At 42.7% G+C, this 19610-nt stretch overlaps 1 protein-coding gene across 2 annotated transcripts in view; it reads left to right on the top strand.

The window, feature by feature from the left end:
* The first annotated feature begins 7604 nt into the window (after positions 1 to 7604).
* Positions 7605 to 19610, top strand: part of macf1a (microtubule actin crosslinking factor 1a) — a 228581-nt gene continuing 216575 nt past the window's right edge. For both annotated transcript variants that reach the window (XM_069681889.1, XM_069681891.1), the window contains exon 1: positions 7605 to 7827. In XM_069681889.1, the coding sequence (XP_069537990.1) occupies positions 7605 to 7827 (223 nt within the window). The remainder of the gene's footprint in view (positions 7828 to 19610) is intronic.

The following is a 19610-nucleotide window of genomic DNA, read 5'->3' as shown; positions in this document are numbered from 1 at the left end:
AATCAATCATCAGTTTTTCTTCTCACGTGTAACTCCCAACCGCTGCAGCTTTTTGGTCAGTTCGACAAATGAGTGATTTTTTATTCTTAGATTTAGAGAACGTGCAAGTTCTGTGCTTTACTCTGTAATTGTTTTGTCAGCCATCAGATGTGTCTCGACATCTAGTTTGGGAATTAATCTGTGAACATAATTGACACCATATATCATCCTTCTTCTGTTTGTTAAATGCTTCACTGGCACTCCCTCAGTCTCTCTGTCTGTCCGTGTGTCTATTAGTCTAAGTGACAGTCTCTGTTGTGGTTTGCAGCTCTTTGCTTTGCACAGAGCATCTCAGCATGAGTGAAAGAAGAAGAGAATGATAGTGATAATAAAGACAAAGAGAAACAGAAAGAGTTTCGTCTTAATGATGCTCATGAAGCTGTAAATATTGATCTGTGTGTACGACGGCAGTAAAGGGAAGATCCATACCTCATTCTGCCTGTTTCTCTTTCTATATTCGTCGCTTGTTAACCTCCACACACGTTTCACTCTGCTGTTCGATGGTCCTTCTTTCACTTTCATGAACTCTCTCTGTCCAGTCATGCTGAGTAGTAAGCTACAGCATCGTACGCTTATGTACGCTTCACTGTGATGCACGTGTATCAATGTATGTATGTGTGTGTGTGTGTGTGTGTACGTGTGTGTGTGTGGGAGCTGAGTCTAGACGCTCATTTATCCTCTCAGTCAGTGTGTTACTCATCATGGCCGGCGGCTGTGTTTTAAGGGGAACTGTTGCTCATTCATCCTCTTACTCAACTTAAAAACACGCGTGCTTTAATGTGTCGTTAAAGATGAGAAAACAAATGTGATGAGGCAGGAAAGTTTAGAGTTTAAAGTCAAAGAGAAGGTGTTGTGGAATCATTCTGAAGCAGCTACGAGCAGCTTTAATGTGGACTACAGGACACCTGTGGATGGAAAGATGAGTGAGGGCTTTTGTTTTGAAAGTTAGTGAACTTATTTAGTGAAAAACTTTAAACTTTAGCTGTTTGCAGGTTGCATAGTGATGAAGTCATGTATCTATTTTTGTATAAGACTAATAATTATAGTATGACGATTGTTGACCAAAGTTTGTTTTTGTACCGCTCATATGCCACTTTTAGCATCAAGCTAACAGATTAGTTTGCTCTGTAATAGTTATTTTGTTGAGAAAGCTAAATGTTTTTAGGACTCATGTTGAAATAATCAGAATCCAACAGCAAGATAAAGCTCGGTCTCCACCAACATGAATGTAACATTATAATCCTGTTGTCCACTGTGACCTCCATGCACTGTACACAGCACATCTTACAATATATTTCATACATTAAATAGACGTACAAAAGACCGAAAAGCCGTGCAGAAGGAAGGACACATGAAGAATAAGTTATGGATCCTTTCTAATCCCGCAATTCTCTCCATCTGTTAATGACCAACCAGGATTGACTTGTGTTTTCACCCGTGATCTTAAACTGTCCCTTTAAACTTTTTTCTTCTTCAGTATGTCGAGTCGAGTCTCGAGTCCGCAGTGTTCGAGTCCGAGTCTCAGTCTACAGAAGAATGTGAGACTGAGTCCTCAAGGTTGAGTTTGAGCCGAGTTCTAAGATGGGTTTCAGTCCTCCACTTTAGCCCAGCCTAAGAGATGACAAACAAACAACAAACAAACAAATCAAAAAGGTCTACATTTAACAAAAAGGACACGGCACACTTTATCAATAAATAAGTCCCAGACCTCCTGTCCATCTTCCAAGTCTGGATGTAGTTAAAGGAGCAGTTCGCCCCTGGAAAAGCCACTGTCAGTCAAAGCTGGTGTTCTCTGTAATCGATAGAAGCAATGATATTTGAAATTGGCTCCATAGCTGTGGAGAAAGTTGTACAAACAGCTCGTGGTTTTACCCATTCTACATTCCTACAACACCCAGCGTGCATTGCGCCCCTCCCTCTGAAAGGAACGGCCCAGCGAGAGACGCTGGAGTGAAATACTACCGTTTTCACTGCAGGCAACGGCTCAGAGCGGCACAGAATCCGAAATACGACGAGAATATACCGGTGGAACATCTAAAACATCTTCAGGTCTGCAGTCTACATGTCAAACCTGACGATTTTGAACGAGACATGACATCAGAGGCGGGCGTCCTAGATTCAGGAAGTGTAGTTTAGCTAGCTCCCTGGCCTCCGTCAGAGGTTTCCAGGGCCCGTTGGAGAAGCGGATAGCGTCCTCCAGAGGCACAGAGCGTAATTGCATTTTTTTCCTACTATAATGACATTAGCTCCCCATGATAGCACGATAGGTGATTGAAAATCAGCAAACTGGCCCTTTAATGCTCAAGTCCAAGTCAAGCCACCGGTCCTGAAAAGTCTGAAGGGTCACTGAGTTCACTGTAACATTTGCTTTTCAGCAAAAACTTCAATGAATGATTGGTAACACTCCCATAACTGTATTAAGTATTGAACTCCTGCAGCTCCGTGTGCGCACTATAAATCACATGTGTAGGTCAGATGTGTTTCTGCTCAGGTGGCTCTGTGTTTGAGAGTCTGTCAGGCAGAATGGAGCAGCATGTCCGTCTGTTGAACATTAATGTGAGTGAAAGTCCTTCAGTGACGGTTAGAGAGGAATGCTGTCTGGAGGACGAGCAGTGACCGTTACAGCCGTTACTCCGCTCATCTGCTTTTCTTTCTCAGTCTCCCTCTTTCTTCTCTCTGTCTCCCTCTTTTCTTTCTCAGTCTCCCTCTTTCCTCTCTCTGTCTCAGTCTCCCTCTTTTCTCTCTCAGTCTCCCTCTTTTCCCTCTTTATCTCCCTCTATTCTCTCTCAGTCTCCCTCTTTCCTCTCTCTGTCTCCCTCTTTCCTCTCTCAGTCTCCCTTTTTTCTCTCTCAGTCTCCCTTTTTTCTCAGATTCCAACCGCTACTTTTTACATCTCCCTCCCTCCAGAGTCTCCCTCATCTCTGTTTTATGTCACCTCTGCTCTATTTCAATGTCTTTTTTTCATGCACACACACACAAACACTCATACACACACACAGACACACACAAACACTCACAGGGCTGAGCTGTGGGAACAGAGCGTGTCCATGTAAATCCTGGTCGTGGTTATAAATCAGACGAGTCAGACGTCCAGCATCTCTGCTCGCTCTGATTCAGCTGCTGCTCGCTGTCACAGGAAGAGACACGATCTCTGCATGCACACGTGTGTCAAACTTTAGTGCATGTATACTTACACTATGTGTCTGTACAGTTTTACTGTAAGTACACTAGTTTTTAGAGGATAAGTATATTATTGACTGACAGAAAATCACATCAACAAGACTTTTGTTAGTTGTTTAATCCTCCGATTCTTGATCAGGTCAAAAGGTCAAACGGTCACTGGTGTTGAGCGTTTACATGAATGTTCATGGAATATATCTGAGTTTAGGAGTGTTGATTACATAACAATATAAAAAAGATGTGACTTTAGTTTGAGGGAACTTTAATCCACATTATGTGATTTTATCACACAGTATAGAATAAATAATCAGTGGATTTATGGTAAAACACCAGCTGACAATGAAGAAGTCTGTTTTCAGGACACTTCAGAAGTTCAGAGTTTTTCTTTGTTTTGTTTCTAAACCCCAAAGAGTCTGACAAATGTATAACACCAAAATAGAACAGATTAATGAAGAACTGAAACAATGAGCCAAATAAATAATGGCAGAAAATCTGCCTCAATTTAATCTTTTACTTTTCATGGCAGAAAATAAAAACTCAAATTCACCTTCTCATTTCTGTAAACACTCACGAGTCTCCTTTGTTTGTGATAATAAGCTGGACTGAATACGTCATGGGCTGCACGGTGGTGCAGTGGTTGTCCCTTCATATCTAGAAGGTTCCTGGTTTGAATCCCAGTTCGGACGAAGGGGGCCTTTCTGTGTGGAGTTCGCATGTTCTCCACGTCCATGCGTGGGTTTCCTCCGGGTACTCCGGCTTCCTCCCACAGTCCAAAGACATGCTGGTCAGGTTCATCGCTGACTCTAAAGCTGCCTGTAGACTGTAAAAACTAACAGTCGATCTTAATTAACTCAATCCTCAAAGAATCTTGTCGTAACTCATCCTAATGAATTAGTAGTAAGATTATTGTGGTGCTCATTCATTTTGAGTGATACTAATTTTTGGAACACTTTAAGTTGTAATAATTGATCACATTTTGTTACATTAATTTATTCAGTCTAACGAGTGCGGTAGCTAGCGGCAGCCTAGGGTAATGTTGATTGTTGTAAGGGTGGCTGCAATGGCAAGATGATGAAAAAACATTTTACATAAAAATATAAGCAGCAATAAAATCCAATGTAACCAGGTGTGTCTTATTTGTCCAAGTGAGTGTTAACATCTGACATTGATTTGAGGACACTGGGTCACATGACCTGGAAGCTATGGAACAAAAACTACAAATGTTTTTATAAATAGATGAAAAAAAAGTGTGTCTTATACACCAGATTTTACGGTATTTATTTTGTGTTAATGCAACTTAAAAGGTTTAGGGTAATCGGTAGTCGACACAGGAGAGTTTTAAGTTGAGATAAAGTACTTCACTAAGTTCATCTTACATCACTGATAAGTTCAAAATACTCACTCATGTTAAGTTCAGTCACTGAATGGAATAGGTATTGTTTACTTAATTTATTTAACTTACTTTAACATTAAATAAAAGAGTTGAGTGATTTCCTCAAATGGTTTGAGATGAACTAACTCATCATGTTTTACAGTGTACTTGGAGACATTGAGTTCTCACATTTTTGAAACAGTACAGCTTCTTTTACTTACTTTTCCAAAGGTAATCAGTGTCCTAATTTGTTTTAAGTAAACTTGACTTGTTAGAGATTACAGTAGGAGTGACTGCGAGTGTGAAAGGTCGTATGTGTCAGCGCTGTGACTGATATCACTTCCTGATTTTCACATCTTTGACATGTTTCACTTTGTTTTAAGACAATTTTAAAAAGACAGTTCAGCGAAAGATATAAAATCTGTTTCAGTCATAATGTAAAGCTGTGAAACATCTGCGTGTGTGTGTGTGTGTGTGATAGTAAATGCCTCACTGGGGTTTCATCAGGCAGGAAGCAATCTCTCTCCCTCTCTCTCTCTCCCTCCCTCCCTCCCTCCCTCCCTCTCTCTCTCTCTCTCTCCCTCTCTCTCTCTCGTCCAGAGTTTCTCTCTTTCCTCCTCAAACATCTTTTTCATTTCACGGAGCTCTAATGACACGTTTTGGCTTTGAAGCTCCATTCTGCTCTATTTATAAAACCACTAGTTTCAGTGGCACTGACTCACTGTCAGCAGGCGGCAGGGAAGCTGACTTTACACACACACACACACACACACACACACACACACACACACACACACACACACACAAAGAAACAGCAGCACCAGTACTGAGAGACTCTCAACCATACACCAGAGAACTGCAGGGGATTCTGGGAAGGTTTTAACCTCTTCCTGGCTGTGTTACCGTGGAGACGGGGGTTCAGGAAGTGGGGTTTTGCCAGCGGTCCAGCCAGGGGCCAGCAGCGGGAGGAGGAGGAGGAGGAGGGATTTTGGCAGCAGCAGCTCAGATGGAAATCGCAGCCGTTGTGTTGGACTCACACGTCGCTCACAGAAACATTCCCACCCTGTGACCAGCGCTTGGGTCACCACGCTGTTAATCTGCTGTCAGGGAGGCAGCAGAAGTTAGTCGGTCTGGGTAAATGCTCACAGTTCGGGGAGTTAAACTGGACGTTTGTTGACAGAAGTTTCTGAGATGCTGGAGAGACCGTTTTATAACGGTTAAAGCAAACTGGACCACTTGTGAGACTTTTATTTTGAAAGACTAACATCCCTTTTGAGGAAACAAAGACGGATAGAAAGATTATTAAAGAATTCTTCATATATGTTTTTTTTTTCATTTTAACTTGTACATGGTTTCATCTTATTTTCAACTTGCTTAGCAAAGAGTAAAACCACCTAACCTGTTGTTTATGGACACCAGAGGGTGAGACAGGTGAAGAGGTAGTGAGCAAAGTTACATAATAACAGTTTTATTGCAGGGGAAACTCTTGCAGAATGTTTTTGCTCCTTATTTTAAAAATGCATTTATATTACTACCGGCCATTAAAAACAGATGATTTGTCTTTAAGCTGTAATCAAACTTAAATGTGCGACCGAACTCCCAGCAGACGATCGCTAACCTGTCTGAACGGCCCACAGCCTCTGAATGTAAGAGCAGTAACAGCCAATTCATCCTGTCTGGACTCATATTGATTCAATGAAGCAGTGATGGACAGATCAGAACATCAGGTCCCCAGAGTCCACACACACACACACACACACACTCATACAGCCAGGATCTACCATCACAAAGCTCCCTTCATCATAATAAATATGATATTAACATCAGTGCAATTAACAGTGATAGTGCAGAGAGGGGCGAGCAACAGATAGAGAGAATGAAAAGAGAGAAAGGACAGAGAGTGAGAAAGAGATGAAGAAGCTCCCTCCTGTCTTCACAGAGTATTGACTTTTCTTTAAAAATAGCATCACTAGACGAGCTTTGAAACCTCTTCTCTCGCTCTCTCTCTCTCTCAGTCGCTCCTTGTCTCAGTCTGCTGAATAGCCTCTGCTAAAGAATTCACTCTTTTCCATCCCTCCATCGAAGAGAGGACAGCGTCAGAAACAGGGGGAGGGAAAGTGACGGGCGGCAGGGGGCAGAGGGTGGGAGCCGGACCTGAGGCTACCCGGCGCCTCATGTTGTGCGTCATCAGTCATGTTAGCGTCCCTATGAATTAGGCACAGCGATGCTTTAAGCTACATGCTAATTACAGCATGCTAATATGCTTGAGAGCAAAGTGTAATCATGGCGATGATTAGCAGGTGTTTTGACCTCGTGATGGTGCAACAGGAAAAGTCAGAGACTCTGAGCAAGAAGAATGTCAATGTGCAAAATGTCGCGACACTTGGGGTATTTCAGTCGTCATTCATTTGCGCACATGGAGTCACAACGCTGGCATGGCTAAAAATGAGGTCAGGAGGAAAAGGAGGTCTGCACATACAACTGATTGATTAAGTGCAGAGATGGGAAGAAATGGAAGTAAGGAAGATCAGTGATGCTAAAATATTCATAAATCACTCATATTTTTTGGCATGAATCTCCCTTAATGTTCTTCATCTGAAAGTGACTCCACGCCCGCTGCTCCTCCGCTCCTCCGCTCAGGCCTCAGTGATCTGTCTCATCATCTCTGCTGTCATGTGCTTTCCTCCTCTTTCATCACCTCCCTGGAACCCTTCGGTCGCTTCTCGTAGGTCTGCAGCCTCAGCCGTCCAGACCCGATGACTAACCCTGCTGTTTCTGATTATTGCATTATGACTGCTGCGCTTTTACTTCGAAACTTTGCATCATTCATGCCTCTGTGTGATCCCACTGAACGAGGCAATGAATTATACAGTCTCCTTCTTCTCTCTTTCCTCCTCCCTTCTTCTGACCTTCTTTCTCTCCCCTCCCCCTTTGCTCTACATCTTTTTCTCCTCCCTCCATCTATCCTAACTTCCTCGCTCCTCTCCTCTCCTCCCTGCAGCCCTGAATAAGGATGGAGTCGTCGGATGATGATACTCTGAGCGAGCGCTCCTGCGTCAGCGAGCCGTCCTTCCGTAGCGAGCGTTCAGGGGGGTCGCTGTCCCCTTGCCCGTCGGGACCTGTGGGGCCTCCGGGGGACACTTTACCCTGGAACCTGTCCAAACACGAGAGGAGGAAGAGGAAGAGTCAGGACTCGGTGCTGGACCCGGCGGAGAGGGCGGTGGTCCGTGTCGCAGGTAAGGAAACACTCACACTGGTAATGCTGTCTGTTTGTATGTTGCTGTTTGTTGTGTTTGGTGAGCAGATTTACAACCCTGTGGACAATAAGGACTCTATTCTTTTCTATTCTATCAGTCTGCCTTAAGAGTCTCAGTGTGCCTTTACAGCAAGCAGCTGATCCTGCATCTGCGGATTGTTAAGAGGTCAAACTTTAGAAGACCGTGGTTGTTGTGGGAAGCTTTCAGTGGAGGATGTGTTTAAAAGTTTGCATCGTGAAGCAGGAAGTTGCAGTAAGACTGAGCATGCTCAGTTGAAAACACATGAGGTAATGAATAAACGACTTTAAATCCACTGTGGGGAGAAAAAAACTGGCAAGCGCCGAGAAAAGTAACGTCTGCTGAACTTCTCCTGTAAAACGAAGGAAAGGAATTTGAACCCCCTCCCTGTGATTTACAGAAGACTTGTTGCTGATAATGAATGTGAGATGTGCAACAAAGTATGCTTTATGTATCGATAGAGAGGACAGTGTCAGGCAAAGAGAGTGGGGATGAGGGGCCGAGGGTGGAAGTCGAACCTGGAACCACCACATGGAGGACTGTGTGTGGCCTCTGTATGTGGGACGGACGATTTAACCTCTGAGCTAAACCGGCGCCCACCTTTTGTTTGGTTGTTTTAATTATGTATTTTTCAGTATCTGGGCATCATTGCAAATAAGAGAAACTTCAATGATTTTTGAGGCTTAAATAGAGCTTTGAATGAATGAAGTGATAAGAGATGAAGAGGAGGTGCACGTCCTGCCTAAATGTACAAAAATCTACAGTAACCTTTCCTGTAACTAAAATAAAGCACATTTCAAAAACAAGGCTGCACGGTGGTGCAGAGGTTAGCGCTGTTGCCTCACACCGAGAAGGTTCCCGTGGATTTTGCATGTTCTCCCCGTGCATTCGTGGGTTCCCTCCGGGGTCTCCGGCTTCCTCCCACAGTCCAAAGACATGCTCGTAAGGTTCATTGCTGACTCTGAATTGCCCGTAGGTGTGAATGTGAGGTTGTTTCTGTGTGTCAGCCCTGTGATTCGCTGGCGGTCAGTCCAGGGTATACACCACCTCTTGCCCAATGACAGCTGGGATAAGCTCCAGCCCCAAGCTACATGCGACAAAGTGCTTTACTGAGACATAAAAACAAGATAAATCACAAGAATTCATTGCAGTAAATATGACACAGTAAAACCATTCAAACAAAACAGCTTCCTGATAGTTCTGCCTCCTCGGTTTGTAGCCTCGACCTTTGAACTAACAGACCTCTGCTGGAGGATCTCAGGCTGCATGCAGGATGGTTAAGGATTGTTAAAACAGTGATATAACGATGAGCCATAGTTATGAAGTCTAGTTACAGAACAGACATTAGTAGGCTTTTTATCATCGGATGACTGGGTAGAAAAGTTTGCTTCCTGCACTGAGGCAAAGCTGCAGGATGCGTCTGCTTTATTCTCATTTGCATGCTAACATTTCTTGGACGGTCATGTCTGATCGCCGGGCTTCCTCTTGGCTTTGATTTAAGGCCCACACACTTCGTAAAAGCCCCGTCTCCTGAGAAATCCAAGGTCATTAAATGTCACACAGATGGAAGGATAATCATGATGCTATCTTGCATTTACACTCAGGATAAAAGCATCTACAGGATGATATAAGACATGTGATCTTGCTCTTATTGAGATTCTTTTAGTGATGTTTGTTCAGCATGCAGGGATGATTTGTGTTTCCTCTCTTTGTTCCACCTTCAGGGCTCACATGAGAGCCAGCAAATGCCATGCAAATGTTTTAATTACATAACACATGCTTGTCATTTAAACAGACAGTGGAGCTTTTATTGTCTGAATCCTTGATCCTTCAGATGTCAAAGGTAAAGGTCAGACATGCTGTTTTATCACCTCCCTGACTCGTCTGTGCAGCTCTCCTGCCACATATACAAGTGTCCTCCCTCATTCTTTATCTCTCTCCTCCCCTGTTACTCGCTGTAACAGAAGATGGAGGAGAGATGTAGGTTACTCAGTCCTCTGGAGAAGCCCGGGTTCCCCTGCTCGTGTAATGAGACACTGCTCGCAGGCTAATGGCTTCCCCGCTTTCCCTCCCTCTGGTAGTGGAGCGAGGGAAGACTTGCAGAGCTGCTCCTTTTGTGGCATTTTCCCACTAATGTCATCTCAGAATCGTGCTGATTATTTACTGTGAGGCTCACATGTATGTTAGCGGCTGGACGTCTCTGTCTGCAGGCCCCTCAGTGTGTCTGTTTGAGAGCAGCTACACTGTAAAACAGGCTATGTTAATAAAAGAAGTAAGTATAAACACTCAATCCTCAAAGAAATTTGATGTAACTCATCCCAATCAATTAGCGAAACTCCAAAATGTTACAGTGCGGTAGCTAAATCTAAATTAAATGGCTGTACTGTGATGAAACACATCAATGGTGATGTAGAGTCACGGAATCATGAAATTTATATTTAAAAAAAGAATGTTAACGCCTGTCAATCACAAACTCCCTCTGCTGCGGTGAGCGGGCCGCCCGATTGGCCGCTGTCCTCTTCCTTGCTGCTGCCCCAGGCCAGCCCCGCCCGCCCCCTGACTGCCTGAGGAGAGAGAACAGAGAGCAACTCAGAGCTGTTGGCAGAGGAGCCGTGAGCTGCGATCACTCTGAGCAAGAAACATGGGAATGAATTACAATACGATATATTTCACTGCTCACTAAATTTGTCGCAAGTCGCTTTTTAGAAATAAAGTCGCCAAGCGGGTCTGAAAAATCTAACAAGAAAGTTCTGGTCAGACCTGGAGGTGAAGATACGCTTTAAAAATGTGTCTTATAGTTTCCTCAAATGGTTTGAGTTGAACGAACTGATCATATTTTACAGTGTACTTGGAGACATTAAGCGCTCACAGCTTTAAAAAAGTACAGCTTACTCAAGTAACGCATGTTCATTCTAAACACAATCATTTCACATGACTCGACACAGTTAAGTTCTTTTACTTACTTTTCCAAAGGTAATCGGTTTTAAGTAAACTTAACTTGTTAGAGTTTACAGTGTAACAGTCGATGCACTAGTCGACTGAAGTCACCACTTTTACTGACGTTACAGCAGAAAACCCCTCATGGTGATGTAGGGTCTTAAATACAGGACAATCATCATCTAAAACATATTGTTGTACAGCGACAGGTGTGAGGAGAAAGAGATAAAACTCACCTGCTTTAGAATAAATGCACTGCAGAGAAATTAAATCTGATATGTTTTTGGTTGTATTATCAGGATTGTTGCATCAATATTATAACTTTCACGTTGTTTTTTTAACAAAAAGAGACATGCAGATAATTAGTTTCAACACAAAAGACAAGATGCAAAAACAAAAGGCTCACTGTAAGGATCTGGGCGAACAAATATCCAAAGGCAGAACAGCGACAAGGTCCGGAAGAAGCTGAAGACTCGGGGAGCCATGAGAGAACAAGGAGCAGGGTTAAATGTTGGACGAACTGGCACAGAAAGGAAGGAACAGAGATATACTTAGATATTTTGATATAATATTACATTTATCGATAGAAGAGATTTGAGCCGTAATATGAGACTACATGCAGAAAATATCCGTATCAGGAAGCAGCCATGGAAATGATCCGTTACTGGCAAAGCATTCAGTATCATGCATCCTTAACTCCTCCTGTCCTGGAGTGTTTTTGTCCTGCTCTGACTCTTCTCCCTTTTTTATGTGAGAAATAAACTGTTACAAACTGGCAGCCTTGTAAAAGGCTCTTTGATGGGAAGTGAGGGGGGTGTAGAGTATAAGGAGTGAAAGGAGGCGATGACGAGACAGTAAAGGCCGACACGGAAAGAGCATGTAGGTCAGGCGTGAAGGGATGATGTCATCGCCTACATCACGGTGAGGAGAGTTTCTTTCAGAGGGTGTCTGGGCTCAGCCTTAGAGAGAGGGTAAGGAGCTCGGAGATCCAGGGGGAGCTCGGAGTAGAGCCGCTTCTCCTTCACGTTGAAAGGAGCCAGTTGAGGTGGTTTGGGCATCTGGTTAGGATGCCTCCTTGGCGCCTCCCTTTTGAGGTTTTCCAGACACGTCCGACTGGGAGAAGACCCCTTGCTAATGCCTCGGAATCCCCCAGGAGGAACTGGAAAATGTTGCCGGGGAGAGGGACGCCTGGGTCAACCTGCTGAGCCTGCTGCCACCGCGACCCGGCCGATGGATGGATGGACATAAAAACAATGGAAAGGAAATTTTACTCTCGAAAAAAACATTTGTTTTACTGTCAAAACTTAAATCTGACAATGAAATCTAAAATTATATGAATTTCTCTCACCCAGGGGATCTAAAAGGAAACTTTGGTTGCTAAAAAAACTTGTCAATGTTTTAGAAATAAAACTACAACATAAAAACGACGTTAAAAAGGCTTCAAGCTGACTAAATTGCCTTCAACTCTCTTGCCTACACCAACAAGGGATGGCTCGTTACTGTTTAGATGTGGAAAAGTAATTACTTCCAGCGCTGAGCAGAGATGTTGCTGCACTGCTGCAACACTCTTATGTCCTGTGGTCGTCTTTTCCAGACAGCACAAGTTCAACCTGTGTGGACCAAGTCAGTCTCTCTAAGCAGAGACGGGGAATAAATAAACCAGAAATGTTTAGTTTCAATATGATCTATTGCCGCTGAAATAATGATTAATTTCTGCTTATTTTTGTGTTGAATTAAAATTTCAAGGCCTTCCTCAGTTGATCCTAACGTGCTGCCGGCAGATGTGAGAAGGTAAACACGGATGATCTCATACGACATGTTTTTAATGAAAGCTCAGCGTCGTGTAAGGCTGATTTTTTTTTTCCACTCGTCTGCTGGATGAACATGCGGCATGTCGTGGAAACTTGCAGCTGCGCTAAAGTTTCAACGCCAACAGTTTGTGTGCGTGAGAGTGTGTGGGAGGGAAACACATAATAAAGGACAGTTCTGAGGGAGGGAGAAGTCATTGAAGGCGTGTTGCGTAAGACTCGGGCAGAGTCAGCGGGTCCGACTTGTTTGTGTGTGGATCATCCGGCTGACAGCAGCAGCGGAGTCACAAACCAGCCAAGGGTTTCAAATCAAACGACACCTTTGCCACAAGTGCTCATACTCTGCAGCGTGACTTCTCCTCTCCCCCTGCAAACATCTGTTAAAGCTGCATGATGCTGCTTAAGTAGATACATGATGCAACAAGACCCACAACTCCACTTCAGTAACATGACTTTTTCCCAGACTGAATTTGGGTTACTGTTCAAGGTTAATATGGAATACTGGGTTTTCCGACCTGATAATGTGACCCTCGTAAATCCAAGAATCCACGAGGATGTTAACCTGTGTTCACTTTGAGCTCGACCTGCCTATTTCAAAGTGCAACGTCTTTGGCGATTAGACTCCATCGCTACGTCTTCATGAATTCAAAAGCGGTAGTAAGGTCGAGAGCAGGATAAGACCCCCCCAGGATGAAGTCTAGATGCTGGTAGTGGTGATGAAGGAAGGATGGATGCAGCATGTCCTGAAGAGCTGAACCTTGCCATTAAAGAACTGGATTGGAGGTGTGGGATGGAGGAGGGTCGCCGTGGTCCACAATAAAATGACAAACTGACGGCAGCAGAGAGGAGAATAGAGAGTGATGAGAGATAGAGAGTGATACGAATGATGAGTGAATGAATGAATGGATGATCTGACGCTGAGCTTCATTTGAAAGTGTTTCTTGTCTGTTTGGGCTCCACACTACAAGAAGCCGTAGGTCACCACTTTAAACACCTTCTTGGCATTGATTTGTGTTTGTATCCTGTGGTAAATATATTCAACAGATTAATTAAGGACTATGAACCATGTGAACACATTATCATATAAATAAAGTGTGTAAAATCAGGTGATCTTAGAGGCTACAGTCTTCGATTGATCCCCATTCTCTCTTCCCCTATGCACTGTCCTTTCTCTCTCAATAAAGTTGTAAAAGACCAACAAATAAATAACTTGTGTGATCCGGTTTCAGGCTCTTGTCAGTTCAGATAATATTGTTATTAGGATTTGCATTTGGAATTCATAATATATCTAAACAAGACGAGATCAAAACCTAGTATGTGGCTGACCGCATCAGGTCAGTGTGCGCTTTTGTGGGCAATGTGTTACAAGGACTGTCCTTAAGAGGCCGATGACAGCGTGCTTGAAAGCAGGTGCGCGCTGCGGACGTTGGTGAAGACAGCGGAGGAGCAGCGGAGAAGCAGCCCATTGTGATGTTGCGACTCTCTCTCTCTATGGCTCTGAAAGTACTGTCACTCACTCACTCAGTCAGTCAGTCACATACGGACCCATGTGTAGGGCTAACCTCGGCGGTCAGCCAAAAAGTCGACCTACCAACACTGCTAAAACTCACAAGTTATATGTTCTTTGTTAAATCTGTTTAAAATCTAAAGTATAAAAATGACAAGTTGTGGTTTTCTTGGAGGTTTTGTGGTGGAATATTTCCTGGCAGGGATCAATGATGTCCTAAAGTCTGTGCCTGTTACTTTTGGACAGAGCCAAGTCAGCAGTTCTGCAGGACAGACTCTCATATAAAGAGTCACCTGAGCAGAAACACATCTGTTCTACACATGTGATTTACATCTACCATGCAGATCTGCACAGCTTGAACACCAACGTTAGCTAGCTGTTTCCCCTATCTTCCAGTCTTTACGCTAAGCTAAGCTAACCAGCTGCACGGTTTGTTTGGTTTGACTGTTTTGAGAGCATCTTTCCACCAGTGAAACCAGTAAAGCAGCAGGAGTCTCTCTGTGACCGTGATGTTGCTCTGTGAGCTCGCAGTGACCTGAGCTCGTGTTTCTGGTGACGTCCAGCGTTTCCCAGGCGAGTCCGCAGCGCTCACTCGGGCGTGAGGAGCTATTGTGATGATATTACATTTTACATAATGTGAGACTGTGTGTTTACATTGACCCCGATTTCCATTCAGGCAGAGGCTGGAATGTGGAAACGAATACATTAGCCTGCTTGTACCAACACGATGCCATGTTTACTGTCCTGTTAGCAGTGTTGAAAGTTTATTGAGTGTTTATTGAACGTTTGTACAAGGCGGAGAAACTTAGGAAGTACATGTACGTGAAGAGGAAAGAAAGTGGAGGCTGCAGTAATAGAAGGAGAGAGTACAAACACAGGGTCTTTGTGAACACATGAGTTTGAGTCCACACTGGAGGGGATAAAGAGACTCTGCTGTCCTGGCTGGACTCTGTTATTCAGCCTCTCTGCAGCTCTGCCTGCTGAGCATGAATGTCAATGAAACCTCCCAACAGCTGCTCCTTCTTCTGTTTATGTGAAGGAGAGTTTGACGATTTAACTCTTGGTTTGCAAATTATTGCAGAGTCAGAGTGAGCACGAGATGTACGGAAAGAAACAAAAGTGTCAAAATTGGTGACTTATTGTGAGTGATTTATAGTGACAGCATTTTTCAAACCATGAAACAAATACAGCTCTCAACAAATTTGAAAAAAGTAACAATGTTACAACTTATACAACCCAACATTAAATATCACTGATGTATTTCTAACTAAAAGTTCAAACACTTTTTAAAGTGCTTTAATGTCTGCAGATCGATTCCTTTGCTTTGATTTACAGATCGATGAATGTTGTTGCACGGATCATCTTACAAGTGTGGACGAGATAATGTGCTGAGACTCGTTCACAGCCTCAAATCCACTTATGCATGGTGCGTTTAAGTGCTGGTGGAAAGTATTTGTTTTTATATTATATTACATTAGCTCCACTGGCTTATATTTAAAATGATCACTGAGTTTATTAGATTTACATACTTAAAGATGGAAATATAAAAGGATACTGATGTTTATTCAAGCAGGATTCTTTATTTTTATTTTTATTTAACCAGGAAAAGAATCTCTTTTTCAAGAGTGTCCTGGTCGAGACAGGCAGCAGCACATGAACAAACAGTGAGCAGCCGTACATACAAAGATAACACGTGATACATGTCTATAATACATAAAAGACATGAAATAACGAGACCAGTCAAACTGTGTCCAAACAACCACAATCATAAATACATGAAGCAGAACATCTGCAGCCGGGTGTGTCTGCCTCCAAGTTTTTCAAGATCACCTCAAAAGCGTCCAATGAAGTTCCAGGTCTTTTGTAATTCGTTCCAGGTAAAGGGAGCAGCAAACATCTTTTCCCCCAGTTTAGTTCTGACCTTTGGGACACACATTAAGAAAAGGTCCTGGGATTGTACTCGTCTGATGTAGGATAGAAGGTACGAGGGAAGCATACCGAAAATAAAAATAAATAAATAAGAATAAGCCAGTGTTTTAGTCTACATGTGGACACGGCAGAACATCCAACACGTGCATCATCATCAGTATGACTCTGTTTTCTTTCCATTCATTGACACTGATATTGACACTTATTTATATATATTGACACTAATTTCTTTCCATACAAGGGCTCACTCTTATTTAGTATCTATAAATCTTTTTATTATTGGATCATGAAACACATTTGTCACAAGTACTGAGACTAATTTTGCTTTATAAAGATGATCTGTAAGTAAAGACGTTGACTTTTAAAGCACATTAAGACATTTATGTCGTGTTTTGGACGTGTGACTATATTTTTATGTTTGTGTGTATATATTTTGGTCGGTGTAGTTTTGGTAAAAAACGAGCAGGAAAACTGAAAAATATGATATAAATTATTAAAAGTGACCACAAAGATATTTTGCTAATCCATTTCACTTGGAAAATGAAACAATACATGACACATAAAGTGTGTGTGATGCATCATCCCCGTCTGTGCGTGGCAGCAGTGTAAATCTCTGCATGTGAACATCAGGACCCCACACGCCTCTGCCTGCATGTAACTTAGGCGTCCTCCGTCCCGCCTGCTGCTCCTCTTTCCACATTTCTTTCTCCGCAGGCGGCCGAGAGGAAGCCTCAGCCCAGGCTATTCCCCTGTTGCCATGGTGACGTGGTCTCCTCTGTTTCCATGGCTATAAAAGGCGAGGAGAAGCAATGGCGACGGGGGTGAGAGAGACTGACATGGAGCATAAAAGGAGGGGAAAACAAATAGTGAAAGAGGGAGAGAGTGTACGAATTTTAATTTGGAGCGGGAGAAAAGAGGCAAGAGTTCGTGAAAGAGAAGAGAGAGAGAGAGGGAGGAGTGAATGATGGAGTCAGTGTAAAAGGTAATGAAGAGAGGAAAGAAAGAGAGGGAGGAGGCGTAGAGATAGAGGGAGTGGAGGAAAAAGAGGGCAAAGTTTAAAGAGGAGAAAGAAATGACTTTTGAATAAAGACAGGGGTGAGCGAGGTTGTTCAACAGAAAGAAGAAAGAATTTTTAAGAGAAAGAGGGATTGAGATGAAGAAAGAAAAAGAAAAGAAAAGTCTGCCTCAGAGGAAAATAACAGGAGAAGGAGAATTAAAAAGGATAAAATAAGATGGATGAAAAGAAGATTAAAAAATGTTTTAAATGTGAGGAAAAAAGGCAAAAAGAGAGGTGAGAGACTGTGAACCACTCAAACAAAGGGAGAGACAAGATGTAGAGGAAGAGAGAGAGCGACCTCGAGTGAACTTTAAAAAAGAGAAACAGGAAGTGAGACAAAGAAAGGTGTGTTATTTAGGCGTCAACTTTAGGTCAATTATATTTGATATTTTAACAGAACAACCAACAAAGAGTTCAAAACTTCTTCAGGATGTGCAAAGAAGTGACAAGTGAATACCTACATCAGTGTTTAAGGCACATATGATTTCTTTATAGAGATTTGTAAGTGCACATCCATTTCACTAACAAGACTGCTCCATTAGACGGTTTCAAAGTATTTGATTTGTAATATGTTGAAAAGAGAGAGGGGGTCGGGGTGATTCAAGATCAAAGATCTTTATTTGTCACATGCTCATACAGATGGGCAGTGAAATGCAAAGACTGCACCGCAAGTCCATGCAATAAGAATAAAAAATAAGCACTTAAGCATATAAAGACACATGAATTTAATAAGAATATAAAAATAAAAGTGTGCCAAAGTGCAATGTGCAGTGTGTGTGTGTGCATGAGAGGGGATAGCGGGGAGGACGAGGTAGCTGGAGCTATTGGAAACCTGGGGGTCAAGATTTCAGGTGGGGGCGCTTTCTCATTCAGTATCTCCGGTGGTTCCTGACAGGAGAGGACTGAGGTTTGGCAGGGAGGGTCTTGAATGAATGAGACCATACTCCCTATACAGATGTTTTATTGTACTTCACATCTTCTATCAGCAGTTCTGAATCATTATTCTGCAGCATTTGAATCTACATTGAGTTTACAGTTATTTAAGGTGAAGGTCCGACTTTGCTAAAAATAAACCGACACATAATCCAAGTCACACACATTTTACAGTCACTGCATTCAATCTCCTGCTCATGCCTGCTTATTTGGAGCACTGAGCTGCTTTGTTGGCCTGTAATTCAAAGAAAAATGCAGGATAATCCGACCATGTTGCTTTATGTTAAAGATATGTCCCGTTTTTTTTGGTTGTTGAAGTGATTCCGGCAACATCTGTGGCAGCAACAGAAAGGGTACACCGGATGTTAAAAGTTTTGAGGTGACCGCCAAGGAGGTTCTTGTTTTGAAGCTGATGTCAGAAGTCATGTTGAAGCTCTGATGCTGAGGCGTTGCTCACGCTGATGTGATGAGGACTGTTTGTCCTTTTGGCTCAAAGAGCAACATTCATTGTGCAGCTGGACTCTGCATGACAGCACAGGCACACAACAACACACACGCATATACGTGCACACAAACAGGAGGACACAATGGGAGTGACGGATAGAGGCAGAGACAAGAGGAGGAGATGAGTCAAAACGCTCTCTGCTTTGCTTTATTGTTTACAGCCTCTTTAATAATACACATGGACACACATCTTACTGCTTTGAGGATTTTATTTACCATTAATACTTATTATAAGGTGGCTAAAACAAAAGAAACCACACAAATGGAAGAACATAAATAAAAAATGACCCACATTTTTACTGTGACTTCCATTGTTGACCACTAGGGGGGGTATAAAGGTCTCATACATTTTCTCAGAGGGACCTTGTGCCCTGAATCTAAACCGTGTGCTGCGTAATTATAGAAGTTAACTAATGAAAGGCGTTTAAAATCTCAGTCTTAACTGCAGTCTTAAGGTGCATGTTTATACAGAATAAAAAAGTGTTTTTATCCAAATGTTGCATGGGCTGCATTTTACTGGAAATTAAATGTTGCTGGGACCTCGAGACCAAGGTCCCAGCAACCTCCTTGTTGACTTGTGCGTTTGTGTCTGGAGGTTGCAGATCGACAACAACCCTCATCCACCGGCTTGTTTTATTTTCATTATATGTGTGTGTATATGGACTGCTCTTGATTTTTTACATCTGTAAATAATGTGGCCACTGACTGTTTAAAGAACTGTTTTAAACTTGACGTGTGGCTTTCATTGTCGAAAAACAGATGAGCAGGAAGTGTTGGAAGCAGGGGACAAACCCCAGCCACACAGACAGGATCCAAAAGTCAACGCATTGATTTGAAAGTTGTGGAGCCGGTCATTAATCTTTTATTTGTATTTCAATCCAATATTGATTTCAACCTGACTGAAATACACAACTGATTCAATCCTTGTCAAAAAGGGTGCAGACAAGAAGTTTCCTGCTCCTTCGTCTCTATAGTCTCAGTCTATAGTAATCCAGTACATCTGCTGGAAGCCTTATGGGCCTGACATTGTGCTTCACTTTAAGGTCATCTTTATGTCTCTATGGAATTA

This window comes from Semicossyphus pulcher, unplaced genomic scaffold, assembly GCF_022749685.1.
Source record: "Semicossyphus pulcher isolate SPU_LCO1_2020_fin unplaced genomic scaffold, fSemPul1.0.p SCAF_5, whole genome shotgun sequence".
NCBI classification, from domain to species: Eukaryota; Metazoa; Chordata; class Actinopteri; order Labriformes; family Labridae; genus Semicossyphus; species Semicossyphus pulcher.
This window is presented reverse-complemented; position numbering and strand designations above follow the sequence as displayed.